Source organism: Drechmeria coniospora, chromosome 02 (assembly GCF_001625195.1).
Source record: "Drechmeria coniospora strain ARSEF 6962 chromosome 02, whole genome shotgun sequence".
NCBI lineage: Eukaryota > Fungi > Ascomycota > Sordariomycetes > Hypocreales > Ophiocordycipitaceae > Drechmeria > Drechmeria coniospora.
In genome coordinates, this window is record NC_054390.1 from 4,432,849 (window position 1) to 4,460,074 (window position 27,226).

The 27,226-nt window shown below is 55.6% G+C and overlaps 4 protein-coding genes and 1 non-coding gene across 5 annotated transcripts; 1 reads left to right on the forward strand and 4 right to left on the reverse strand.

Annotated features, from left to right (window-relative positions):
- Positions 1-562: 562 nt before the first annotated feature.
- Positions 563-2,432, reverse strand: DCS_04329 (putative xylitol dehydrogenase; the record flags this gene model as incomplete). Its single annotated transcript, XM_040801640.1, has 4 exons — positions 563-1,078; positions 1,127-2,024; positions 2,130-2,161; positions 2,406-2,432. The coding sequence occupies 4 exons, from the start codon at positions 2,430-2,432 to the stop codon at positions 563-565; spliced, it is 1,473 nt and encodes a 490-aa protein (XP_040656673.1).
- Positions 2,433-16,870: 14,438 nt separating this feature from the next.
- DCS_t67 lies at positions 16,871-16,990 on the reverse strand. The gene has a single exon. It is a non-coding gene; the product is annotated as a tRNA-Leu (tRNA).
- A 1,238-nt stretch (positions 16,991-18,228) lies between these two features.
- DCS_04330 (phytanoyl-CoA dioxygenase family protein) lies at positions 18,229-19,613 on the forward strand (the record flags this gene model as incomplete). The annotated part of the gene is made up of 2 exons (XM_040801641.1): positions 18,229-19,089; positions 19,152-19,613. 2 exons carry the CDS (start codon positions 18,229-18,231, stop codon positions 19,611-19,613), a joined length of 1,323 nt encoding a protein of 440 aa, XP_040656674.1.
- Positions 19,614-19,624: 11 nt separating this feature from the next.
- On the reverse strand, positions 19,625-21,509 carry DCS_04331 (uncharacterized protein; the record flags this gene model as incomplete). The annotated part of the gene is made up of 2 exons (XM_040801642.1): positions 19,625-21,273; positions 21,407-21,509. 2 exons carry the CDS (start codon positions 21,507-21,509, stop codon positions 19,625-19,627), a joined length of 1,752 nt encoding a protein of 583 aa, XP_040656675.1.
- Positions 21,510-22,622: 1,113 nt separating this feature from the next.
- On the reverse strand, positions 22,623-25,598 carry DCS_04332 (uncharacterized protein; the record flags this gene model as incomplete). The annotated part of the gene is made up of 4 exons (XM_040801643.1): positions 22,623-23,303; positions 23,364-23,651; positions 23,708-24,915; positions 24,983-25,598. 4 exons carry the CDS (start codon positions 25,596-25,598, stop codon positions 22,623-22,625), a joined length of 2,793 nt encoding a protein of 930 aa, XP_040656676.1.
- Between the last annotated feature and the right edge of the window lie 1,628 nt (positions 25,599-27,226).

A 27,226-nucleotide genomic window follows, 5' to 3' on the forward strand; every position in this document is an offset into this window, starting at 1 on the left:
ACCGTTCAAGGGTGGTGCGTGGTGGCACGACCCAGATTGCATCAAATGAAGGGTCATGCGTTGAGCTGAACCGTCGATGAGCGGTTGGGCATGAACCTGAGCATGGAAACATGGACACGGACATGGAGTTGTAGGTACTTTGAAAGCGACATCGAGCACGGCGTCTCCAGGTTTGTCTGTCCATTCCGGCTCGGGCCAACAGCATCCGTCTCCGGTCAGCTCTCGGTTGGTCTGGTAGCACGCACGAAGCAGCCGTCGTATGCACAAGCTTGTTTCGGAAACGAACACCCCTGCTCCCGTCATCCATGGTCCCAAGGCACCTGCACCCGCACAGGTAGGTGTGCGAGTATTCGTTGTACGCGTCGGCAAAGAAGGCATCCGCACGCCGTACATGGGCAGGTGCTATTGATAGAAGTGCTCGCACGCCACGGACCGCCAGCCGATGCGCCGGTCGCCAGTTACTCTAGGCAATGGCGGCTGGAGGCTCTCCAAAAGCAACGAAAGGGGTGACGGCGGGGCTCCAGATGCGCGGCTTGGCATGGGCCAGGTCAAGCTGGAGGGGTCAACGGGCGCCGTCTCCGAGGTCCTCGGCGAAGATGGGCGCGTCGGCGTTGGGCCCGGCTATGAGAAGCTTGATGACGCCGCCGGCCTTGACCCTCTCGAAGGCGTCCTCGGCGCGCGTAAAGGGCACAACGTCCGAGATGAGGGACTTGACGTCGACCTGGCCGGCGGCAATGAGCTCGACGGCAAGGTCGTAGTCGCCGGGCCCGTACCGAAAGGATCCCTTGACCGTCACCTCCTTCAGGCACATGGCCATGATGGGAAAGGTGACGTCCGACTTGCCCATGCCGCCCTGGATGTAGGTGCCGCCGGGGCGGACGACGTGCTGGCCAACCTGGATCGACTGCTCGGCGCCGCTCGCGTCGATGACGGCGTCGGCGCCCCGGGGCAGGCCGGCTCGGTCGCGGATGGCCTCGGCGTTGGCCTCGGGCGCTCGCGGTTCGGAGAGGTAGGTGTGGGTGGCGGCGAAGTCGGCGGCGAAGTCGAGCCTCGAGGGGTCAATGTCGACGCTGACGACCTTGGCGGCCCCGAAGGCGCGACCGACGGCGGCGCAGAGCAGGCCGACGGGGCCGGCGCCCATGACGACGAGGGACTGGCCCGGGCGGACGGCGGCCTGCTTCACCATGTGCACGGCGACGGCCAGCGGCTCGACGAGGGCGCCCTCCCGCAGCGAGACGTTGGCGGGCAGCGGGTAGCAAAAGTCAGCGGGCGAGGCCCACAGGCCGGTGAGGGTGCCGTCGTGGGGGGGCGTGGCGGCGAAGACCATGCCCGGGCAGAGGTTGTAGCGGCCCGCACGGCAGTCGGAGCAGCGGCGGCACGGATGGCCCGGCTCGAGGGCGACGCGGTCTCCCCGGCGGAGGCTCGTGACGGCGGCGCCCGTCTCGACGACGACGCCGGCCGACTCGTGGCCGAGGACCATGGGCTTCTCGACGACGAAGTGGCCGATGGCGCCGTGCCGCCAGTAGTGGACGTCGGAGCCGCAGATGCCCGTGTAGGCGACGGCGACGAGGACGTCGTGTGGGGACTCGAGCCTCGGTCGGGGCCGGTCCGCAAAGGACACGCGCAGCGGCTCGTCGAGGACAAAGGAGAGGTTCTTTTGCCCGTCAGACGTCGGCGCGGCGCGGCGGAGGGGGGCAGCTTCCACGCACGCTGAGGTCGACGCCCTCGTCGGCCGACGGCTGAGTCGCCATGGTGTCCGCTTCCGCTCGACGAGACGAGAGCTCCAGGTGCTCGGAGGGAGGCTCGAGGCTGAGGGGCGGGTGACGGACGACGAAAACGACGACGGTGGACGGTGGACGGTAGATGGCGGATGGGGGAAGATGGATGATGGTTGGATGGATGATGGTTGGATGGATGTGGATGGGTGGACGATGGATGATGGGTAGATGTCGATGCTGGATGATGGGTGGCGAGTGATGAGGGGGCGGTCGAGGTCGTCGGCCGTAGCGTCAGGGTCAAGCGTACTAGAGGTAAGTACCTGTTGTATTACTTGCCTTAATACCTACATAGTACTTGTTGATTGGCAGGACGGAGCACCACACAGCACTCACAGCACTGGATACACACACCTATAGGCATGACGAGCACAGCGAAGCTCCCACTGCAAAGACAAGCACACCTGCTGTGCTGTACATGCACATGTACGTACTCTGCACGACAGGTATTTACTTATTTACATCTACAGTACGGCAAACAGCACAAGCACACCCACACTTAAGTACGTACTAGTACTCTGTACTCCGTGCTTGCACAGCAAACCCATGCACTTACTTTTACTCCGTTAGTACTTGGGACTACAGTACATGTACAAGCACAGCACGGAGCATTTGTACTACAGTACGTACTGTACAGTACCAACTGCCTATTGTCATGATGTATTCCTTAGGTGCGGTGTACATGCACTTACGTGTACTGTAGGTACTCTAGGACGCGAGACGAGTAATCTGTCCGTCTGTAATGGCATATACTCGACAATTACTACGTCATGTCAAAACACGTACTGCACAGATCAAGGATGGAGTGAGTAATACTCCGTGTGCGTACTCGTACAGTAAGAATGCCCAGTTCGAATTAATTGCTGGTAGGAGTGCAAGTAGAGCTGCGGTGTTGATGGTATGCTGTAGGTACATCTACGGAGTTCACCAGCGATTGAGCGTATGTGCGCGCGTCCTTGCGTTGTACGGCAAGTACTTGTTCGTAAGTCCACCCAAGTACTCCGTACGTGTTCCGCAAGTACATGTGCTGCACAGTAGGAAATAGTGGTACTGAATGGAGTGCAGAACCCATCCTGGACAGGGTATCCGAATGGAACTTTTGCCCGCAAACTCGCACGGGAGTTTGGGGCATTTCCATCACCACGATCAGGTGCACACGGCACTCCGTACTATACTTACTGTAGGGGTAATTACAAGTACTTGCAAGTCCAAGTTTGTACGAGGTACGGAGTACTCCGCACAGCCGGTGTACTTTACGCTCGGCACCTGCTGCCCTACAGCACTTGCAGTACGAGCTCGTAGGTGCACTCTGTAATACTTACATGTTCATGTACAGAGTATACATGCATGTACATTTACAACTAAATACACTCAAGTACATGTACTGTACTGTACAGTTATCACGTACTGTAAGAGGTGATACATGTACACGCGTGCGAAAGGTATAGCACGTACCATACGGGTTCATGTACTTGGAGCTACAGTGTACTCCGTACTTTGGCAGTCCGATGGCAAGTCGCAAAGGGCCCTGCGGGCTATACTTGAGTACCTGTAGTAGGTGCACTGTACGTACTAGGTACCTAGTATATTTTTACAAGCACACGTACTCCGTACTGAAGTACATGCATGTCCCTGTTTTCGATGCTCTTTCATGGCCGCAATGACTCCGAAGGGTTACCGAGAACTGTGGTTCGAGTACGTAATAGATGCACAAGTTGTCGGTACCTGTACAACCCCGCCATGAAGTATCCGTTCTGGTGCATCAAAAATTACTTGGTAGTAATTTTACAGCGCCTCTCCCAACCCTTGCTCAACTACAGTACATGCAAGTACTCCGTACAGTACATGGCACAAACAGTACGGCGTTCATCTGAAAGTACTTGCAGTAATTATACGAGTACCCTCGTAGACATGCAATACAGTACTTACTTGTGCTTGGTTGCGCATGTGCATCGTGTTCCGTACACTGTGTCATTGACAGCATACATGAATCTGTAGCCTGTTCTAATTACTCCGTACTCGTACCAATGCATACATACATGTACATCTGTTCATTTGCGGAGTAATACTCGGTTGTACTCACTGAGAGACTCGTCAGTAATACCGTCCTTACTCTGTACTAGGTACCTACCTAGTAGGTACAAGGGCGGGCATTTGTGCTGTGGTACAGTACTTTCAGCACGCTACTGAACAGTACCACTGGGAATTGCTGCGTCGATGTAAGTACCTAGTACCTAGGTACGTACTGTAGGTGCAGAACTTACAGTATATACTCAAGTATGTGCTGTACAGTACTTGTACTTACGTGTACAACTAGGTACAGCAGACACTCATACAGTAATTACAGCAGTAGCACAAGCATGCAAGTACGTAAATGCTAGGTACTACCTGGGCATGCGTGCCGAATGCTTCGGCTAAGTACAACTGCCGGTACCAGTACGGGGTGGTTCCACCAGCGCTGTCGTGCTTGGCACCGTCCAACGCCCAGCCCTCTGTGGAGCTGATGCGGTATGGACATTCATGTGCTCCGTAATAATAATACTGGTCGGAATGCGCTCAGCAGCGTTGGTCGTTGATATGAATGTTCAAAAGGACTTGCACCTGAGTAATACTCGAAGGTGTGCTTATAAGTATACCTCCTGTACGGAGTACAAGTGCAGAGTATGCCGTGCCGGACATGTACTTGCGTACTTGTACACCGACACATTATTGCGCTTGCCTTTTCAATGTACATGTAAGTACATCGCATTCACATGTACAGTGCGGAATACAATACGGTATGATTACTCCGCAACTCCGTACTCCGTACAGTACTTACATGTACAACTACTCCGTACATGCTTGCTTGTACTCGCAGATTCCCCTGCATGTACGTAAACTGTGCAGTGCAGATGCACGCCTACTGGTACTGTTCAATACTGTCTACTCTCGTCTTCATGTGCATACCTGTAGGTGGTTACTTGCCAGTACTGCACGGCAAGTACGGAGTAATTATTCTAGTATCAACACTTGGCAGGTACTGTGCCAAAGAGCACTGTACTTAATGTACAGTACATGTAGTCAGCTCGAGTACGTGTAGGTACTCCGCGCGGAGTAGATTACCAAGTAATTGCAAGTACTCGTACGGAGGACAGTAATGCCCCGTACTTGCTGCACTTGAGTACAGTATGCTGGTGTCCAGTATTAAGCGAGTACCAAACGAGTGCCGCAAGTACAAGTACTTACAGTACACCTGCAGCACCTTATCTAACCCTCTATCAAGTACATCCAAGTACTCCGTACATGTTGCAGAGTAATTATTACTGTACTCATGATTGTGCCCACCGGAGCAAACATTCCGAACCAAGCCAGTGTCCGTCTCGGCTTGGCTTCATCGATGTTCGGACCGGAGGCGACGCAACGCGGCGTGGCAGGTTGGACAACAACCATTGTGTACAACTACATGTGCATGTATTGAACCACCGGCAAGTACATGCATTAGGTGTGCCGTGCATGCAAGTGCCTGGGTGTGATGAGGCGTTCGATGTGTAAGGAAACATGTACAGTACAGGCCTGCCGGGCTCGCATAGGGGCATGTGCTGTAAGCCAGGACGGTGAACCGGTAGGTGCCTGCAGGAGCAAAAACGAGGTGAGCTGCTGGCAAGTATTACTTGCAGTATTATTACTTCTTACTTGCCTGCAAGGACGTCGCGTAAAGTGCGTGCTGCGTCCGCTTGGACTTTCATGGCATCCCCTGCCACGTTCCTTTTGCGTCGTCACCTTGGTCGAACATAGCCTCGTGAAAGCTCTGGCATGCCGAGCACTTGAGACGTACTTGGGCACGTGCGGCGGTACCTGCTGCATCTACAATACTCTATACGAGCGAGTGCAAGAATTGCCGTGATTCCGTGCATGGAAACCTCTGGCACGGGGCAGGTCCTTTGCAGGCGGCTGGCTCCGTCGAGCCATGACTCGGGGCGAACCCGGCTTGCCGTGCCGTACCGCCGGCATGCCTACCTGCTGAGATGGTTGATCTCGATGACAACCACGGAAGCCTTCGTATACTGTAGTCTCGACACAAGTACTTTGCTGCGGGTAGGTACATGTGAGTACTGTACTTACTTGCGCAGCTCTTGTACGCGTACGTGCTGTGCTGGGACAAATAGCCTGTCTTGCGTGAACTCTAGAATTTTCCGAGCCCTAGTATCCGTGCAAAGATTTGCATGGTACTGCTATACGCCCAGTAGGTAAGTACTTGCACGATATTATTGCATCAGATGCTACACAGGTGCTGCAAGCAAGCAATTCTTACTCTGTACGACTCGACAGCATCCTCGACGACCAAGTTTCGTGCGGTCAATAGGGAAGCCAGAATCAAGTCACAAAGGTCACGAAACCCGTATAGGCGAGCATCCATGTGTATGGAGTACGATAGGGCAACAAACCAGAGTCGCATGCACATCCAAGTTCGGAGTACAATGTGGCATGACGTGCAATTACTGTATCTGTAAGTAATATCTGTAAGTAATAACAGTATTTGCAAGCAATAACTGCATAAGCAAGGACACGTTCGCACGGTACATGTACGCACCGATACAAGCCCTTTCGTCTCACTTGTAAATGCATCGCTGGGAGGAGTCGGAGCACGGAGTTCTTCACTCCTTCTGGACGCGCCTCGAGCAAAACCCAAGTAGGAAACTCTTGGACAAGAGGCGAGGCCCGCCTCAGAAGCCGATGAATTGCCCGGTAGACAAGAGAAGGAGCGCTAAAGAGGCCTTGTATCCACCACCATGGCTCCGCCAAGACAACTGCGCGACCGTCCTTGTAGGGGGAACGAGGCACGGGGCGGCATGCGTGCTTATCAGCAAGCAATGCAACACAACTATTCCGTAATACTTACTTGCCGAACTGCGCAAGTACATGCATGCTGCAACTACAAGAACACCTACAACTACTTGTACTGCACGCGTTAGGCCGTTGTTTGCATGTGAATCCATACTCGTGCTCTCCCTGAGTGTATCCGTACAGTACGTGACTGCGTAAGCGTGTGCGAGTGCGAGCACGAACAAACAACAAACGCTCGCTCAGTCGGGCCGTTTGCACGCTTACCGTCCTCAAAATTATAGTTAAACGTACAAGAACAGAGCGTACCTACCGGTAGCCAAGCACGTTGATTGTAAAAGCCGGCGAGCCTCGACTCTAGCCGGCGGCGATGAGCTCTGGCAGGCGGGTCGGACGACAAGCTCCGTCACCACCGCTCGCTCTCCTCCACGCGAGACAGGCTCTGCATCCACTCTCCTACATTTGTAGGTCGTACTTGGTTCCATGGAAGAGTTGGAGTATTACATGTGCGTACGGTACGCCGTGCAGCTACTGCTACATGACGCCGACACGTGTACGGCACTTGCCTGTAGGTCTACCCGCTTGCTTGTCGTTGTGCTGGCCCATGCAAAAGTGCCGCAACTGTAACGCCGTAGAAGTTCTCGTGCATGCAAGTGTAAGTAAGTCCTTGCTTTAATTTTGGTTGCGAGCACGGTATGTGTACGTGTGGTTGTACTTATGCCTTCCATGCCGAGAACTCTGTGGATGCCGAAAAGGATGCACTCCGCATATCTCTCCACAGTAACGGAGCACAAAGGATGCACTCCGCATGTCTCTCCGCAGCAGCGTCATGTGCAATGCTCATCACAAATTCACTACATGTAGATCGAGACTTGTATCGCCCCGTCGCTCATGTCGACTTCAAGTCCAGCACGGCGACAAGCAGGCGGATAGGGCTCATCCCGTCCTCGCTCAAACAGGACGCACGCGTCGGCCCTGCGGCAGACCTCCTCGGAGTGCTGCATTCGGACCCTCGGCAGACGGTGGTTTACTTACAGTACTTAAGTACGCCTCTAGCTGGAGTAGGAACCCCTACCCCGGTCTCGACAGGCGAGAACGGGGTCGACTTATTTGTACTTGCAGTCCAAGTACTCATACTTGCAACCCGCAGGTACACCGTGGCTTTGTCACCGATAAAGTCTCTGGAACTTCTGGAAGTTCTGGAAGAGGGACGGTGGGGGCCGGAGGAGCTATCAGTGACGGCTGCTCGTACGAGCATGGCATGCAGGCGATTTTGTTATCTGCTGTACATGTATTGACAAGTGCCGGAGTTGCGGTGGAAACTTCATTTATATATTCACTACTTCGTGCTTCTCCTCTGCTCCGTCGGCTCGTAGGACTGTGGAACTCCTTTCTCCTCGCTTCGAATCGTACTGTACCCATGCTTGCGCCGACACGAGTACCTGTGCGCACCCTCACACGCTTTGGTCAACAACGTCCGTCCTGCGCAAGAGAGAAGCAACGGTCGCTTCCTAGGCCGTCGACGGCAAGATAGTGGCCAACAGTCTCTCGCACTACACAACTGGCTGAAAAAAATGCGCTTCTCCCTCACCATCATGACTGCACTCGCAGCCGTTGCCATCGGCAGCCCCATCCAACCCGCTGGCACCCAGAGATGCTCAAACGCTTTGCGAGGCAGGAAAGGATATCGATGTGGTGAACGATTTACTTGCCTGCACTACCCGAGCAACAGTTTTGGCTGGTGCGTCCCCCGGAAGTACGACATCGTCCTTCGTGTTGTTTCCACCTGACTTTTTTGATGCGACCACTGCATGATTGGCCGCGAGCTCTAGGAGCCGTATGGAATTGAATGGTCTTGGGAGTCTTGGGAGTCACAGGCGTTACGGGAACAAGGAGGATTTCGCGTTGAATAAGTATGTACACTCGGCACTAATTAGTCAAGTAATACTCGTATAACAGGCTTATTACCAGCGGCAGATGCCCGGGCTGTACAGGTTAGATGTGCCTGCAAGTTTGTCCCCGGCAGAGGTTGGCACCGCTGAGTGGTTTGCTATCCGTACTATCCAGTGTTCCTTTTCTCTCTTTGAAGTGTGATTGTCGACCTGTCTACAGTACAACTACGCTAGTAAGTTACTACCAGTGCAACTACTTCGTATTACCAATCTATGTGTCCATGTATTGGAGTACAAGTACGGAGTAGTTGTACTTGCATTACTTACAACTAGTTGAGTAAAGCGGAGTCTCAGCTTGACAAACTGCTCGTACTTGCACTCCTTCACTTCACGGTGCTTTGTCGTACGTAGTAGTCGTCGTCGTCGTGGCAGTACCAGCAGCAGCAGGAGTGACAGCAGCAAGTACACTTGTACGAGTGAACGTATTCTGTATGTGTACAAGACAAGTACGAGTAGGTGTACGTAGTACGTGTACTGAATGGACTGCTTCCTTGCTTGTAAAGCAAGTACATGCTCATACAACTTCACCTACATACTTACACCTGTAGGTGCACAGAAGGTGTTCATGGCAGAGGTTATTGTAATACAGGCATGAAATGTAAGTATCCATCCATACCCCCATGTACTTGGGTGTGCATGTAAATGTAGATGCATGTACGGAGTGGTTGTACAACTACTCCTCCGTACGGAGTATTCCGTGCAGGCACGAGTATTCGAACCCATCCGTAACTTGCCCCGTGGTCCTTTGACCCATGTCAAGGTCTCCGCGCATCGCGAGTGTTGTAAACACATCTTCTCGTATGATGCATGGCGAAAGATGCTCTTGGCGCTCTGGCTGTACGAGTAATGCGGAGGCAAGGTGCATCTTTCTCCGTCCTTGGCTAGGTAGGAGTTGCATCCTACCGCCATGCGTCCGTGCTTTTCACTCCGGCTTTGCCGGCTCCGTTTCTACCGATACACCGACGACTTTGCGGATGAAAAGTATATATATATATATCGCCCTTCCAACCCCGACCGGCAGATGGTTATGTAGGACTCGTACTCGCACGCAGGCACACACACGTACGCGTCCGGTAGACTCGAACACTCTGCATAGCGACCCTTCCTGGCACGATCGACCCCGCAGCCACTCAACCAGAAACGCAAAGCCAACACAAGCATTTCAAGAGTTGCTTGTCCCTATATTCCGTCGCCTATCCGAGAACACCCCCATCAACACCTCCACCAAGTATGCACGTCTCTCTCGCTATTTTGGCCGCCTTCGCTGGCGTTGCGGTCGCCACCCCCGTCCCGGCCGCTGATCCCAATCCGCTTAAGCTTCCGAAGAGCCTTTCCACCGAATGCGATCCAAGAAGTAAGCGCGGAAATGCGGTGAAGGTTTCATCTGCCAGGCCTTCTTTCCACTCAGTCCGTACGGGTATTGCCGACGTCTATCGCCCGTGGGTGATCATCTTCCGAGCTATTACTACCAACTCCATGCCACGAAAAACGCCATGCCTGGTACGGCTCGTGGTTAAGCGTGGTGCTTGCGTTTTCTGGGCGCGATATTGGCCACATCAGATGGGAATGAAGTTTCTGGAGTCACTGGAGTTGATTCACTGGAGTTCAGGGGTAACACGGAGCGGCGCCGAGGCTGTATCGGTGGTTATGCTCGAACAGGTGTTTGCTTGGCAAAGTTGGACTCTATCAAGGGCGATTGCCCACTATGAGAGCATTCCTTTCCCGGAACAAGGAAGCGGGGGATACATTATTACGACAAGTACAAAGTCGACACACACGAAATCCTGCTTCTCTATTCTGCTAAACCGGAGCATGGCTAAGCAAAAGGTGAGTGGTACCTACGAATGCAGCAAGTGTGCTCCGTCCACACAGCGTACAATTACATGTCAGTTGACGCAAATTAAGCCAAAGTTACTGCCACAACCAAGCACCCGTGCCGTCTTGTTCGTGTACGAGCCGTTGAAACTACATGTACAGTATGTGCAAGAAAGGGAACAATGTACAGTATTCGAGCAACTTGTACCGAGAACCAAGTGTAAGCAGTTGTTCAAGTGCGAACCAGTACTATCAAGATGCGCTACTTGTACACCTAAGTGTAGCTCTATAGTATTATGGAGCAGTACAGGAAAATGATGCTCGGTTTTGGTATTCGGAATTTGTCCTATGGTCCCTTGACTCCTGTCCAATGTACAACTAAAATTACTTGCGCAACGTGCGACATAGGGTGCAATACTTGCGCACCGTACAATGACATATAAGTATTGTACTTACTCGATTAGGTTTACTTGCGGTGTATGTAGTAAAGAGTACGGGGTACGGAGTACAGTGCACCCAATTCTACAGAGTACACAATAATAATATTTTACGTCGGTATACTGTCGTGGCCAGTATCATTGGCGTCTTGGTTGCAAGTGGAAGAAGTCGGTACTGCACAACTAGTCTTCTCTTTCGTTGTCTCTTATTGGAAGGTATCCTTAACTGCTTTGCCCAATTTTCCTCGTACAGACAACTATAAGTATATACCTATATCCCATCCCCAAGTATGCTCGTAAGTAATTGGACGCATCTACTATGAGAAAACTGCCACAATCGACTATTACAACAGCCCTGCCTCGTCTGACGTCAAACATCGTCGACTACAGTAGAAGCTCCACGGTCAACAGAAGCAGCTTCCTCGCTCGTCATGCACTTCTCCTTCCTTATCATTACTGCCCTCGTCGGTGTCGGCATCGCCAGCCCACTCCCAGACGCTCGGTAACAACCCGCTCTTTGGCGATTATGGACCAAAGTGTGTGGGCAGATACCGCTGCGACAAGATATCCCCTTTCGGCGCATTTGGGGTTTGCGTCTACGTTCGTCCGATTATTGGTATTCAAAAAAAAATGTCCCTCGAATGATGCAAAGAATCAGACGGCATGTCTGATTACTCTAGTTCAATGAGATGCGTGGACCGCATGGGAGTTGAGCATGCTACGAGACTCATGCATCTTCGCGTCACGACAGTCACGATTCGGCTGGGTCAAGACTTGGGCACACGACCGCCGACGCACACGAATATTCAGTGTACACATGTACAGTATCGCAGTCGAGACACCTACTTGTACTATACTCTTCCCCGTCAATCATCAGGCCATAGGTGTAGATTGGTGTGTGCAAGTACTGTATATTCTACGCATGGACGTTTCTAGTCTTGGCCCCATCCTTCCCGAGTGCATTACTGCGGATGGCAAAGCAAAGATAGTCCGTAAAGGAGCGGTGGGTTTCGCACCATAGTCGGGAAAAGCGCAGTCGTCAGTTTGACGTGTGCATATTCGTCGACACGCATTTACTTGCAGGCTCGCATCGTTCCGTGGTACGTGTACGAGCTGAACTGCGTTTCCTCGTCGTCCACTTCGTCCTCTGGCCCGTACGTTGTGCTTTACCCGATGGACTTGACCCCTCTTGGGATAGTTCTGCCACGTCCGACTGGCAATACGAGAAAGGATTTATGTTGAACTGTCCGTTGTTCCGGTTGGAGACGCGCTGTATAATTACATGCATCAGCCGCCGCATTAGTATCCTCAATGATGGGTGGATGGGGATATCTTCAACGACTTCATGATTTGATTATACTGTTCTAGAAAACGCGGTTCGGATTGCTCCCATTATGGGCAATGAAAGGCGATTATGGCAGGTAAATGTAAACAAGTACGAGTAGAATTACTACCACCTAGCAAGCAGGACTTGTGCATCTTGTCAGCGGGGAATGTGGTGCCCACCAAAAGCAGCGATGTTGGCACTTTGTACATGTAAAACCTGAAAGTATGGTCCGGCCGCAGTTGGACCACCTTCTGTTGGCTAGTTGCTGAGACGGGTTGGCTCTGTAACTGAACTGTTGTACTGCAATTACGGAGTACAAGTAGGTGCTATTCCACGTACAAGACAATGAGTTTATGGGTACTATTAGTCTGTCAGTACTACTCCGTACGGGTGCAAGTAATTAATTACTTGCTTATTTATATGTACATGGACATGCAGGTACAACATGTAAGTAGGAGTAACGTAAGTACATGTACAGTAATACTGTACTGTAAGTAAGAGCAACTACTAGTATACAGTAACTAAGAGTTTCAGTGTATATACTTACAGTACTGAAACACTACGGAGTACTTACTGTAGCTGTAAGTACATACTATATAAACAGTCCGTTCAGTACTCCGTACTCCGTAAGTACATCGACACCTACAGTACTTTCACAACTTGTCTCATGACCTTCATACATTACTTGTACATTTCCGCTTACGTACCGCTATATTTACAAGTACAATATATATGCCTGTACTCCGTACCCATGTAAATATTTGAGCCCAGTTTGTACCTGTACTCCGTACTTTTGCTAGTATTGTACTCCGTACCAACGTGTGCTATAATGTATACGGAGTATTACCAAGTAGTCGTAATTTGTCCCACGGTACCTTGACCCCTGTCTATTTTACTGAGCAACATATGGGTATTATTTGAATAGCAAATTACGGCTCGGGCTGAAGCGCATTTATAGGTATTGCTTAAATGTATACTGTATGTACAGTAAGTAAGTACATGTAAGTGTAAGTACACCTACTTAACTTTTCTTGCCCCGACTTGAATACTGTAATCCAAGCTATCGTTATAGTACACTTACCACCACTACTGCAATGTTCGTAAGGTGTACTCCAAAGTAAGCAGACAGAGTACTGTAGGTATAGTATGCTTGTAGGTGCATAGCAAATTTGCATGGTGGTTGGTATAATAATGGCCTATTATTGGCGCTTTGCTGTACTCCGTACTTGCAAAAAGTGCCGTTTTTTCGTCCACACATGCAGTAATGTTCTATATCTCGTCTTTTATTGGACGGGAATTGCACCCTACGGAGCATGTGTCCATGTGGCTTGGACCGATATCATATTACTATTACCCTTACATGTACTTGCATGTACTGTAGTTGAGTTGTATGTGTGCTGGCTCCTTGACTTGCACCTACAACTGCACTGTGCTATATTCAGGCCAATGCTTCGCTTCGGCTATCGAGACAACTACCAAGTATATATAACCCTCATTCAGGCCACAACCGCTCGTGTTTGGACGAATCCTCCATAAAACTTGCACACTCGATTCCAATCCCACCGCTCCGCTCGGTAGCTGAAAGGCCGATACGCCAGGTCAACCCAACTCGCACGTGCTCGCTCACCATGCGCTTCTCCCTCACCATCTTTACCGCTCTCGTCGGCGTCAGCGTCGCCAGCCCCCTTTCGGCCGCCGCCCGGCAGCCTGATTATTGCACCCGATGGGGGCCCCATTGTGTGATGGGATGGAAGTGCTGGGAGCTTCATACTGGCAATATGTTTGGGACATGCATCAACCCTCGGGCAAATCGTGCGAATCGTGTTGTGAATACATGTCAGTCGGCAAACAATCAGACAGCATGTGCGTCTGCTACGGCTCAATGAGAGGCGACCGCGTGGGAGTGGAGGACGTTATGGGAGACACGAGTCCTCTCGAGGAGAGGCCGACTGCAACTGCATGATGTCATGGTCACGATCCAGCCGGATGAGTCGAGATTTGTATACTACAGTATTCCGGACACCACAGACGCAATAATACTTGGTGCTCATTCGAACACGTCCTTGTATCTACAAGGGTGTAGTTGCCTAGGGGTGCCCAATTACAATGTCTCCGTCATCAACAAACCAAATACTTGGGACGTGTGCTCATGTGAGTGGATATTTCTGACCCATGTTCGCCCGATCCTTCCGATGTGCAATGCTCCGTATATAAATATATTGCCTTGACGACTTGTACGTTTGCGCTAAATTGGTACGAAAGAAACACTCCTTTACGGACCACTTACGCCATACTTACTTACTTACTTCCACTTTCGTTGGCGTGTTGGTGTATGGTGCTGGCTTGCATCCATCACGTAATGCATATAGCAACTCGAGCTGAATCACGTCCCGAGTCCTCGGCCGCGGATCCGTGCCCCGTACTTACTTTGCCCGATGACCTTGAACCTTGTCGAGATGGCTAATACGACGAAGGATTTTGTTTGGCTGTCCGTTTTTTCGGGAAGGAATTACGCCAGCGTACACTTGCGTGTGGGCGTAGATGTCTACATGGGCACTTGGTCCAGTCGCCCATGGAGATGATGCTTCACTTCGGCTGCCGGTACCACTATATATACCGCCCGTTCGAGCCGCTGCCGAGGCCTGCTGGTGCTCGTTCGGCTACAGACGCTGACATTCTTTCATCACCAACGCCCATCGACCGTTGGAGAATTTGATACTACCAACCAGCCTGACTGCAGACTGCCGACACATTTACCAATCTACCTTCCTACCAACCTACCTTCCTATCAACCTACCTTCCTTCCTACCTACCTACCTTCCTACCAACCTACCTGCGCAATGCGTTTCTCCATCGCCATCATCACGGCCATCGTCGGCATGGCTGCCGCCCAGCCCGTTGCCACCACCAATTCGACCACGGACCCGAAGGAATCGAACGTTTATCAGACTTGTCAATTGAACCTGAACAACTGCCCCCCCGAATTCATCTGCAGTCGTTATGGCCGAAACGAATTCAACGGTTGGTGCAAACCTCTGCCCAAATGGATGTTTGGTTTGAGGGGTTGGTGATGCGTCAAGGGGTGAGGGTAGTCGTATGCTGGATTCAGGTTGTTTTTGGGAAGAATCCCAATCGGTCGCATGGGAGGCACGGGCGTTATGGAACTGTTTAGGGCGTCGTCGGCAGCACGTGGATGTGCATGGCGGGAAAGGAAGGAAAAGAAAACATGACCATCGATTCGTTCAATGCCTCGTCATCCAGTCCATTCTCGCTGCCGACGTTTGACACGAGGGTCTCGTTCCTCGGCCCCCTTATCCACCACCGCACAGGGTTAGCTAAGGCGGGCAATACGGCCTGCAGGTCGTAGGTGTAACCTGAAAGCCGGCCGTTTCGGCAGGCCACGTCCTTGGCAACAACCTCTGCTTCACTTCACCTCTCCCTCCTTCCGTTTGAACATTCATCCTTGTCCCATCATCAACGTCCTCCTGACTCGGATGTGAACCCCCCTGTACTTGCTCGAGCCTCGGAGGGACGCACGAGCAAAGGCCTGCTCATCGGCTGCTGCTGATGGGTACGAATACACGTCGACGGGCAGTGCAAGCACCCCTACCGTAGGTGTCCTTTCAGGTACATGAGGTGTAAGTAAGTAAGTAAGTAAGTACACTGTAGGTGTGCTCGTAGTCCTGAGCACAACGGGCACATACCGGTGGACACTGGATAGTAGCACCGAGGCACGGGATCCATCGGCGTCCATAATTACGATTCATTTCACCATGCAAGTGCGATATTGGTCCGCTGCTATTATCGATGAGATCACATATCCCCCTCCCACCCAAGCCCGATTCAGGTGAACCGGCGGGAGTACTGCAGGGCATGGAAAGTACAGTGACGACGAGATGCAGAGTGATACGGCAGATACCGGAAGATGGTTTGGTTCCCATCGTCAGCTCACTTGTCAAAAGTGTCTACATTATTCCCGCCTAGCCATCGTCTTGTGCTGACTTGCCGCTAAAACCATCGCTTGTTTTCCAAACGGCACTGCCTCCATAGGATTGGACAGTCATGCCGAATCCTCGTTGATTTCAAAACGGCCCAGGGCAAAACGGATGAAATAGTAGAACTTATTCACAGCAATTTACACGTATCCCAGCAGACTAACGACGAGATCATTTCCTTTCATGTACTGTACTTTACGGAGTAACCGATATTATTGTACTGTAAGTACGGAGGACGGAGTACTCTACGGAGTAACCGATGACAATTAATATGCAGGCAGGTAGAGGTGTACGGAGTATTTACCACAAGTTCCTGTAGTTTCACATGCACACACGTAAAAACAAATAAAAAAAAATAAAAGTGCTCCCCCCTGTCCGCCCCGGTCCCCCCCTTTAAAATACTTCCCCACCGTGCTCACACGCACCTTGAGGGTGGATGGAATATTTTCGGAGTACAACTAATTAATACAAGTATTAATAGTAATAAAACGGACACTTGCAGTACGGAGTACTCCGGAGTACATAATAATAACATGTAATCATTCATTACGCTTGCAGTATTATGGGGTTGGTTCCTAGGCTCACACATCCACCACCCGCCCACCATCCGTCCATCCACCCATCCATCCATCCACCCATCCATCCATCCACCCATCCATCCATCCATCCACCCATCCATCCACCCATCCATCCACCCATCCATCCATTCATCCACCTATTCATTGAGCAGGAGGTGAAAAAAAAACAGTGACACCTGAGGGATTCGAACCCTCGCCTATTACTAGACCGCGAATCGGGATACGTCGTCGAATTGCTTCGATGTCGGATAACCTGAACACGGCGCCTTAGACCACTCGGCCAAAGTGCCTTTGCAATCTCGTTTGCGTATGAGTTTGAGCTGGCATGAATCACCTCATGGAGGTTTGCCCTCGTTCAGTGAAAGCCTTCGGAAGCCATCATGCCAACTTGACGACAAACTACAGTACTCAACTGCATGATCGTGGCGGCCACGAACCACTCGCTTCCTACTCAGCTTCACACTCGCCTCAACACCGAACCATCTTGGTTTGCGCAATATGCAAAATTTCAAGAGTTCGGCGACCTTCAGCGTGACCATGAATGACACTTCACATGATCCACGACGGAAGTGAGGGCTCACAGGGGGGGACCGGTTATATTTTGAAGCTTCATCATCGGATTTGCCAAACCGCTCGGTCTCACCTCATCAGCTGTTCAAGGTCGGATATGCGAGGAATTGAAAGGATGTCCCGCCACATGGACAGAGGCGAATCATCCAGAACATGGAGTGGATGACTCCTACTTGACTACTTTGCACGGATTGCTATTCATCAGGTGCCTCTGGCCTTTGAGAGAGCCTTTCGTCGGCTATTCCTCACGAGCAGATGGCACTAGCACGACTGCTGATCAAATAATTCTTCCGAAAGAGGCATGTAAAAGCTCGAGGGAAAGCTCTAGGCCGCCTACGGCAACGGGGCAGCAGTAGCACCATGACCTTGGGCAGGGGAGGCTAAAAATAAATGCCTCTGCATCGTCTTGCGCTTCTTGCCTCGGCATCCTCCACATAGTGTACCAGTGTGCTCGGAAATTCCTGTCCGTGTCGGCGACACTAGACCGTTCGACGCCGGAGAGAATGGGGAACATGGTCCGAGAGGGCGCTTCGAATGCTCCAAGCGGAAAGGATGCCTTCGCTGCTTGCCACCGACGCCCCAAGCTCCCATCTCCACCTGGTCGCGTGTCCCGACGGCAAGAGGAGTTGCTGCTCTCTACGCCCACTCTCCTGCATGCGACGCGACGAGACAGGAAGGGTGTGAACTCTGCTTCGTCGACGTCGGCGGGTTTGTCATCGGTCCGCGAGCGGAGGCGCCGCGTGAACGGGTTCGTCATGCCGCCCCGGGTCCAGGCCATGCCCTATTCTCTTTCGGGGCACCGCGGAGAGCGATGAATAGGGGCCGTTGGAATTGACGGCCGCGATGGAGCGCTCGTAGCCCATGCCACGAAAACTCGGAACGGCGAAAAAAAAAAGACATCCCCTCTCAACACGCCTCGGCCGACGCGTGCGACTATTTCGCAAAACAAACGAGAAGGATGACGGTGCGCGTTGCGTGGTGCGTGAGAGGCGTGGTCCGCATCCCGCGCGGCGTCGAGGAGGGTGCTTCGTTCCTCGTGATGCCTCCGCCCGGGGCAGGCACCGGACATGGCCCGCTTCGCGCCGTCGGCGGGAGGCATGATCGATCGCGTGATGCCAGCGGAGAGCGGAGAGGCGCAACGACGATGCGGCCCCGGCGGTGCCAGACCGGGGTGGTGAGTGGACTGCGCCGTGGCAGAGCATATATATATAGCCCACGCCAGCCGTGCGCTTGCGACGGCGGCGCACCAAGGACAGACGGTGCCTGCGGTCGCATCGAAACGAGACACGGCCAAGCACACGCGGAAATGGCCTGCGCCGAGCACACGAACGCGTCCTTCCCGACCGAGGCCGGCACGAGGCTCGCGACCGTCGATGCCCTCGCCCCCACGACGGACCACGCGCTCCTCGCGTCCCTCCTCGAGCGCGACGGCGCCGTCATCGTCAGGAATTTCGCCTCCGTCAACCTCTGCGCACGCATCCGGGCCGATCTCGGGCCGCACTTTGACAGCGACCGCGCCGACAAGTCGGGCTTTTTCCCCGCGACAACCAAGCGCGCCCACGGCGTGCTGCGGCACTCGGACGCCGTGGCCGAGCTCGTCGTCCGCCCGCTCTTCATCGACGTCGCCAACGAGATGCTGACATCGCGCTACACCTACTGGGAGGGCCAGAGGCAGCTCTCGGTCGCGGGCAAGCCGCAGATCGCGAGCATCGTCGGCTTCAGAGTCGAGCCGGGGGGCACCCAGCAGCCGCTGCACAGGGACGACGCCGACTACCACGCTCGGAACTGCGACTTTCCCGTCATGCTCGGCTGCGTGACGGTGGGTGCCGACGGCCGATGGCGCGCGGTGCGGGCTGACGTGAGGCTGACACGTCCTCCTAGGCCTTGACGAAGACGACGCGCTCCAACGGGGCGACGGTGGTGATCCCGGGGAGCCACAGGTGGGGGCCGCAGCGCTGCCCGCGCGACGACGAGGCCATCCCCGCCGAGCTCGACGTCGGCGACGCCACCATCTTTGTCGGCAACGTCTACCACGCCGGCGGCGCCAACAGCACAAGGTTCGTGTCGCTCGCCCTGGTTCGGGGACTCGCCGTCGCTGACCGGCCGGGCAGGGACGAGGCTCGCGAGACCATCGGCGTCTTCCTCTGCAAGGGCACCCTCCGGCAGGAGGAAAACTCGTACCTCGTGGTGCCGCCCGAGATGGCCAAGGCCCGGGGCTTCTCGCCGCAGCTGCTGCGGCTGCTCGGCTACGGCGTCTGCCCGCCGGCGCTGGGGCTGTACGAGTACCAGGACCCGATGAAGGTCCTCTTCGGCGTCGACGACGGCGAGACGGTGCAGCGGTAGCGGCGGCGGCCTCAGAGCGGCAGGATGCGGAAGCCCTTCCGCTGCAGGTCGCGGGCGAGCGGCTGCCAGTTGGCGTCGTCGCCGCCCCAAAAGGTGCGGAGGAAGCGCAGGACGTCGGTGAAGTGGCTGAAGCCCGTGGCGTCGGTCATGGTGACGAAGAGGGTGGCGATGACCTCTCGTCTCTCGACGTCGTCGCGACACTCGGTGCCGGCGACAAAGGCGGGCCAGGGCAGGTTCGGCGCGCACATGGTCACGTCCTCGAGGGCGGCGAGCTGCTCGAACAGCTTGACCAGGGACGACGCGCGGTCGACGGGCTCGAGGGCGACGAGACCGAGGCAGCGGTACGAGTAGAGGATGCCGGCGTGGTGGTAGATGTCGACGAGGCGGATGAAGTCGCGGCTCACGGCCGACGGCATGCGAAGGCGTCCGGCGGCGAGCAGGGTGGCGCCCCGGGCCTGCTCGAAGCGGGCGCGGACGCTGGTCGGGGTGAGGTCGGGGCCGATGGACATGGCGTCGACGCCGGCGGCGGCGTGCATGCGGCGGCGCGAGACGAGGGTGACGTGGTGGACGAGGGTGAGGTACTGGGCGAAGAGGCCGCCGGCCATGCTCGCGGGCGGCAGCACGGTGCTCTCGACGTCGGCGAGCTCGAACGAGGTCGAGGTCGAGAGCACGTCGAGGACGGCGAGCTGGTTGCGCAGGAAGTCGAAGACGCGGGTGCGGCAGGCGTCGTTGTGGCCGAAGACGTTGGCGATGGTCCGGGCCGCCATCCGGTGGCTCTCGGCCGCCGTCGTCTGGCCGTTGGCCATCTCGTACGTCGAGATCATGAGGATGGCGGCCAGCATCCACTCGGCGTCGGCCATGTCGGACTGGCTCGTCAGCTCGAGGCCGCCGGTGAGGCGGCCCGTCATGTCCTTGACGTGCTCCTGGATGAGGTTGAGGCAGGCGTCACGGGCCGCCTCGGAGAAGCGCGGCATCTCGTGGTCAAAGGTCAGACCGCCGTGGTGGGCCGAGATGGCGGCGACGGCGAGGCGCAGGCCGGGCGTGTTGGCGGCGCGGGGCAGGACGCTGCTGCGGTAGTCGTTGTCGGTCGAGTCGAACCAGACCATGAGGCCGGCGATGTTCTTGTCGTAGTACTCGATGAACTCGCGCGCCGACCTGCGCAGCGTCTGGTCGAGGCACGCCGGCGTCACCGTCTCGCGGCGGGGGGCCGCCCCCTCGGCGGCAGCGTCGGCAAAGCCCACGGCGGCGTCGGCGGCCGCGTCAGGGCTGGGGCCACGAGGATCCGGGCCGAGGGCATCATGACCAGGCACGGGCACGCCCTCCTCGCCCCTGTCGTCGTCGTCGTCGACACTCCGCCACGACGGCGGGCCGGCAAGGCTGCTGGTCGGACTGCTGGTCGGGGCACCGTTGGGCAGGCCGTTGGACAGACCGCCGGGCAGACCGCTGGGCAGACCGCTGGGCAGAGCGTTGGGCAGACCGCTGGGCTTCGTCCCGGGCAGCGGCACGTTCTGACCCTTGAGCCTGCCGCGGACCGCCACCCCTCCAGCCCATCGCAGGCGAGGGCCGTAACCCGGACAGGTGAGGCCTTTCTTCTCGCATTTTTTGCACGTTGGCTGCGTCAGGTCGCATCGAATGCGACGTTTCGTGCAGGTGCTGCAGCCTGTTTTCGGACGTTGCGTCCCCGTTAACCTTGTGCGCACTCACACTGGCGGGCGAAAATCTCAGCGGCCGGTCCGACCAGTCGAATTGGTCATGAGGCTCGCTCGAGAAGCTCGAGAAGCTCGTTCACGCACCTTTGACGGGAGTGGCTGTGCGACCGTTGCCACCGCTCATGATGGAGCGGCTATCGGCGGCCGCGTTGATGGCATTCCCACGCGCTCGCCGTGCCAAGGGCATGGAGGAGTTTTGCGTGATTCGAGCGGTGCCCTCCAATGAGGAGGAAAAATGAGAGGAACTGCGTTGGGAAGTGCGGCGTCAAGGCTGGGTAGCATTGAAGAAAGAAGGTCCGACTTGATTCGCTCCGCTCCTCGGACGCACAGTGCAGACAACCGAAGGCCGAGCCGCACCCACCCACCAGCAAAACCAGCACCACCAACCAGCACCACCAACCAGCACCACCAACCAGCAATGACCAGCACCACCATCCAGTACTAGCCAGCACCAACTGTTCCGCCCGGCTCCAACCACCAATGTCAACGATCGCCAGGGGGGAAATCCACCTACCCGTCGCCGCCGCCAACCTCATTCATGCCGCGAGTTCGTTGCTGGGAAAGATCCGTTTCATAAGCCGGCCGGTACACATTGTACGCATCCTCCTCCTAGCCATAATGTAAGTGTACGTGCATCTTCTCAGCGCAGCCGACGGCAAACAAAGGAAGGACAATGTCAGCAAGTATACTGTATGAATGCGTCACGGCCACTGTGGCTCGGTGGCGCACGACTGTCGATCTCGCCTATGGCGGCCTGTAAAGACAGCGTGGCGAACAATGGCATTATCAGCCCGCCTGGCGTGGGATGTACTCGGCGGCAGCGGCCACAGGGCCTTTCCCCAGAAGCCGGGGGTAACAAAGTACCACACCCAAGCCTACCCCGCAGCATCTAGGTTATTGGTACGGACCACTACTCCGCACGCTGTACACACAAGTACGTCACGTTCATGCACGTAGCGTACACGTACATACACGTGCCGACTTTTATCCGTGCGCCCAAATTTGACTTGAATCCATGTGCTCGTACTCCGTATTTGTCATCTCGTCATCTCATCCAGCACCATTGCTTCGACTCTCGGCAACGTACGCGAACGGCCATGAACGCCCGACACGGGGGAGGTAGGTCATCGATTGCGGTGCACCCCATCCTCTGGCATGGCATGAAACTCCCATCCGTCCTGCAACGGAGCGGCTCGCCAAAGGAAAGTGACGGGAACGGAGCGCTGCCAGGCTCGACGGGCATGAGAATGGCGGACTGTAAATGGAAACGCAAGGCTCGGCGGCGTGCTTCCGTCACGGCTCAGAACCATCGGCGACCGAGACTCAGCCTCTTGTAGCTCGCCCCCTTCGCATCCCCGCACTCCCTCTCCGTCGTCGCCGTCTCGCGCGAGTACTTTCCTCGCCACGGCCGAGGGCTCGCCTCCTCCACAAAGTAGTGGTTCGATCCCGAAACGTACTGGACCCGCCAAGGCACCACGAGGTCCCTCTTCTGCGGCCCGCCGCCGCAGCTGCCCTTGAGCTGGGCGCTCGGCGGGCTGTTGATGGCGAGCGCGAAGAAGTTCTGCGGCTCCGTAAAGTCCGTCACCTGATCCTTCTGCAGCACGAGGAACAGCAAGCAGCAGAGGTTGATGAGGAAGAGCAGGAAGAGGACGGGGTAGAAGACGGCCTGCCAATCGTTGACGTGCCCAGACGTGTACTGCTGCGTGATGACGGAGCTCTGGAAGGGGTCCAGCGCGCCGGGCGCGCCCAGGATATTCTGCGGCGCCTTGTACTGCCAGTAGTGCCGGAAGGGCGTGTCGATGGAGCCGATGACGAGCATCGAGCTGCCGTAGACGGCCAGCGCCTCGGCCATGGAAGGCATGTGCCAGCGCAGGCTCGGCTCGGACAGCGCCAGCTGCGTCAGGATCCGCGCGTTGGACGCGTTCTCGTTCGTCGTGCCGCCGTTGAGGTACATCGAGAGACCCCATTGCTTCGAGAGCCACTGGGTTCAACGAGTCAGCTTCGCCGCGCCGTTCCGTAGCCTTCGATCCCACATGCTCACCTTCCAGTCGGCCGTCGACGCGCCGGGATATGTTCCGTCCCAGCCTGGATCCTTCTCGACCGACCAATGGTAGGCGTTGCGGTCCTTGGCATCCTCGCACTGCGCTCGCATGCTGGCGCCGGCCGTGCCCGATATGTCGAAGCGCGTCGAGCACCAGGGCGACACCCACGAACGCATCTCGCAAAGCGTGTAGTTTGGCCTCGTCACGGGGCTCTTGCCGAGTATGTAGAAGGCTTCGGCGCCCTCCCAGAGCGATACGTTGGTGACCATGTTGTAGTCGGCGGGAGCCTGCCGTCACGGCCTCGGTAAGAAGCCACACGGAGCGGGGGTGGGCATCAACCTACCGTCTGAAAGATGGGCGGCCGTCGGCCGTATTCGGGCCCCCACCGAAAGATGCCGTCGACGACGGTGCGGTTCAGGTACTCGGGCAGGCCGCTCTCGTTGAGCCACCTCGGGACGTCGTTCTCCCACGTCGGATCCACCACCGTCTGACCCATCGTCTCGTTCAAGCGCGCGTTCGGCCACGTCGAATAGATGAGCGGCGCGAGCTCGTCCGGGCTCATGTTGACGCACATGACGTTGAGCGCAGGAGACACGACGCCGGCTCGGACCGAGTACTCGCCGACGCCGGCCAGGTCGACGGGCTGGAGGATGCCGTTGATGGGATTCGTCGCGGCCGCGTACACGCCGGGATGGGGCATGGCGAGCGTCACGTTGTTGACGATGCGGCCGTGCTCGGCGTTCTTGGCCGTCACGTTGCTGTGCTCCGTCTCGATCCAGGTCGACGTCATCGTCGTGTTGTCGTACAGCAGCGCCGTGCCGTCCGGCCGTTCACTCATCACCTCCGTCCTGCTCGTCCCGTTGTTGCTGATGGCCGTCCAGACGGTCATGAAGGATTGCAGGCTCCGGTACGACTGGCCCGAGAACTGGACGTTCATGCAGGATTCTGTCGCGAAGCTGTCCTCGTTCGTCCGGATCAGCGACGGGCAGGTCTGCCTGACGTAGGCGGCGTTTAGATAGGAGGAGCGTACGAAGCCGCGGAGCTCGCGGTCCTCCCAGTCGCCAAACTTGAGCTTGGGCGCGACCATGGCTTCGGAGGCGGTGGTGTAGAACATGGCGACAATCGAGGCCGTCAGCGACAGGGCGCCGAGGACGGTGAGGCCGGCGTAAGGAATCGTTTCGAAGTGGGTGACGAGATAGCCGGGCTGGATGACCCAGTTGCGCATCGTCATCTCGGCGAGCGTCATGCCGCCCGACTTGCGAGCGAAGGCGCGCCGGGTGAGCACCTGGCCCACGCACGCTATGAAGACGGTAACGAACGACAGCTCGATCGTCTTGGCCACGAGGGCCGTGATGAGAGTGGCGGTCGAGGGTGCGAGGCCACCACGAGAGGCAATCTTGTACCCCCAGCGCGGCTGGACAAACGAGACGATGACCCAGATGGCCGACAGGACGGTCGAGTAGACGGAGAGGGCCAAGATGATGACGAACAGTCTGCTGTTGCGCTTCTTGAGGATGTCCTCCTTCGACGAGCAGTACGTGGGAGGCTCCGCTTCGAATCGTCAGTCTCCGAGCCGCAAGCTCCGCTGGCCACGGCAGGATAGGGACGACGGACGTACCAAACTTGGTCTTGAATGCGTCCTCGCTGCAGCTATCATAGCCGGCATCGTCCTCGACGTCCGACAAGGCCGCTGGCGTCTCCGAGCCCAACGAAGGCATAGGCACCTCTTGACCTTGATCAGCCTCCCGCCGAGGCTTTTTTCTTGACGCGAAGAATTTCGCAGGGGTGAAGCCGAAGGTGTGCCGTAGCCGGTCAAGGAACGGCGACGGCTTACTTCCCGAGAGCAGACCCGTTCGGGGCGACGCGATACCGGAGCTCGCCAGGCCGGGACTGCCAACAGTATATGACAACGGCCGAGAGGTCTCCTCCTGCGGCGGCGGCGACAGCATCGAGGCTGGCGCCCTTGCGGAGGCGGAGCCAGCGGGAACGCTTGCGAGAACGGGTTTGCGCTTGGGAATCCCAAGGCCGTGGACCGTCGAGGACCGAGATTGTCCTTTGTCAATGATGCCTGTTTCTTGTCCTATTGCGAATCCTTGGGATGGCACTCGATGGTACTCTGCAGTCCTCATGGTGACGGTGTCCTGTGAGGTCGAGTACGATGCCGAGATGACTGAAGAGCCATCATGCTCATCTGACCCGTCAAAACCAGAAATGGCAGGGGAATGGGATGCCATGATGAAGCGTACTCTATAGTCAGTTCAATTGCCTTCTGGACTGAAGAACACATTAATGGATCCTGAACATGCGGCGCCAAAACGAAATGCCAAAAAAATTATCAAAAAATCATAATTGATAGCACCGCCGTACCAGTCTGGCTTGAATGGCCCAGGCCCTTTATAACTGGTGACGTATGGACTCGAGCAGGCTGCAGCAGAGGCAGGTTGGACATTGCAAGCCGTGTTGCCTCGAGAGAGGCGCCCGCTGATATAGACGAAGTGGACTGACCAGGGGGGTTTGAGGAGGGAGGGGGGGGGAGTAAGAAGGTGATGGCGGATGACAGATGAACCTTTGGTTCCTCATCTGTGCCAAATGGAAAGGGATCAGAGGGGCAAGGCAAGACAACCAACATGCATGAGGAGGGGTTGGTCCTCGTGTGCCGTCGCGCGATTGCGACGCTGCTTGGGAGTGGGGGCCGTGGTAGGTATTTTTGTAACTTGCTAGGTCTGCAGTGCAAGGATCTGGGTAGAGCAGCTGTGACTGTACGGAGTATGCATGCTGGAAGGTCAATTGAGACAAAGGTCAGCGCATGCAGTTTCGTACTATACAGTACGTCCGACCGCATCGCCTCGTCGGTATACCCCCTTCTCTCCTTCTCCTCTCCTTCTCCTCTCCCCCCCCTTCTCAACATCTACCTGCCAACTTCGTTCATATGACAGGCCGTCTCTTCCACATGAACCGCGCCGAACGCTGGATGCTTGCACGCTCGACGCCAGCATGCACTCTCGTTTCCGTCCGCGTCTGGTCCATGACTTGGCCGTCATTTCTTCATGCCAGGTAACTTGCCATGCAGCTCGTCCGAGACATTAAGAGGCTATGCCGTGATGCCTCGTGGATCGTCCGGAATCGTCATTGGAAGCGTCATTCCGGTTTTAGAATCGGGGCAGGAGCACAAGGCTTGAAATGACGGCTACCTGGCTGGCACAAGCAGGCGGGCAATACGAAATACCATTCTCAAACCCGCCATCTCTGTCATCAACCGGACCCTTGTGGGTTGCAGGGGACACTGTTCAGCCGTTCAGCCTCTTTCGGTCACTTCAGCCTTTGCCGCATCGACTCGCACACTCCGTTGCTGATCGGGAGAGGTTTTTGCAGAACTTTCCATTCCTCGGCGCCTTGACATGGCCCTTGATGTAAGAAGCCGCCTTCAATAATCGTTGATAGCAGGGGTTGCGGTGGTGAAGCAAGGGTGAGCGTGTCGCTCTGACCCACCGATTTTGGCCGTGAGCTGTTAGCACAGAAACGCATGTGCACAACGTACGCCACGCCGTCTCTACCAATATACCGTCGCAAGTGGAATTTCAAGACAGATCATTAGCCCGAGAGGTTGCTGCCATCCGGGACCCAGGAGCAGAGTGACACATGCGCACGAGTGGCTGTCATGCGTTGTCGCCAAATACTGTCTCGTTGACGCACTGGACGCACTGTTCTTCGAGCATAGCAATGGAAGTTGCAAGATCCGGTCAGCGACGTGGAGGAGGGGACAGCGAATTGGCGTCGACGGAGGCGAAATGCAGCCTACGGTGCGATAACTGTTGCGCTCAAGTCTGGTAATTGCGAAGTAATGTGATTGATGGGAGCGACG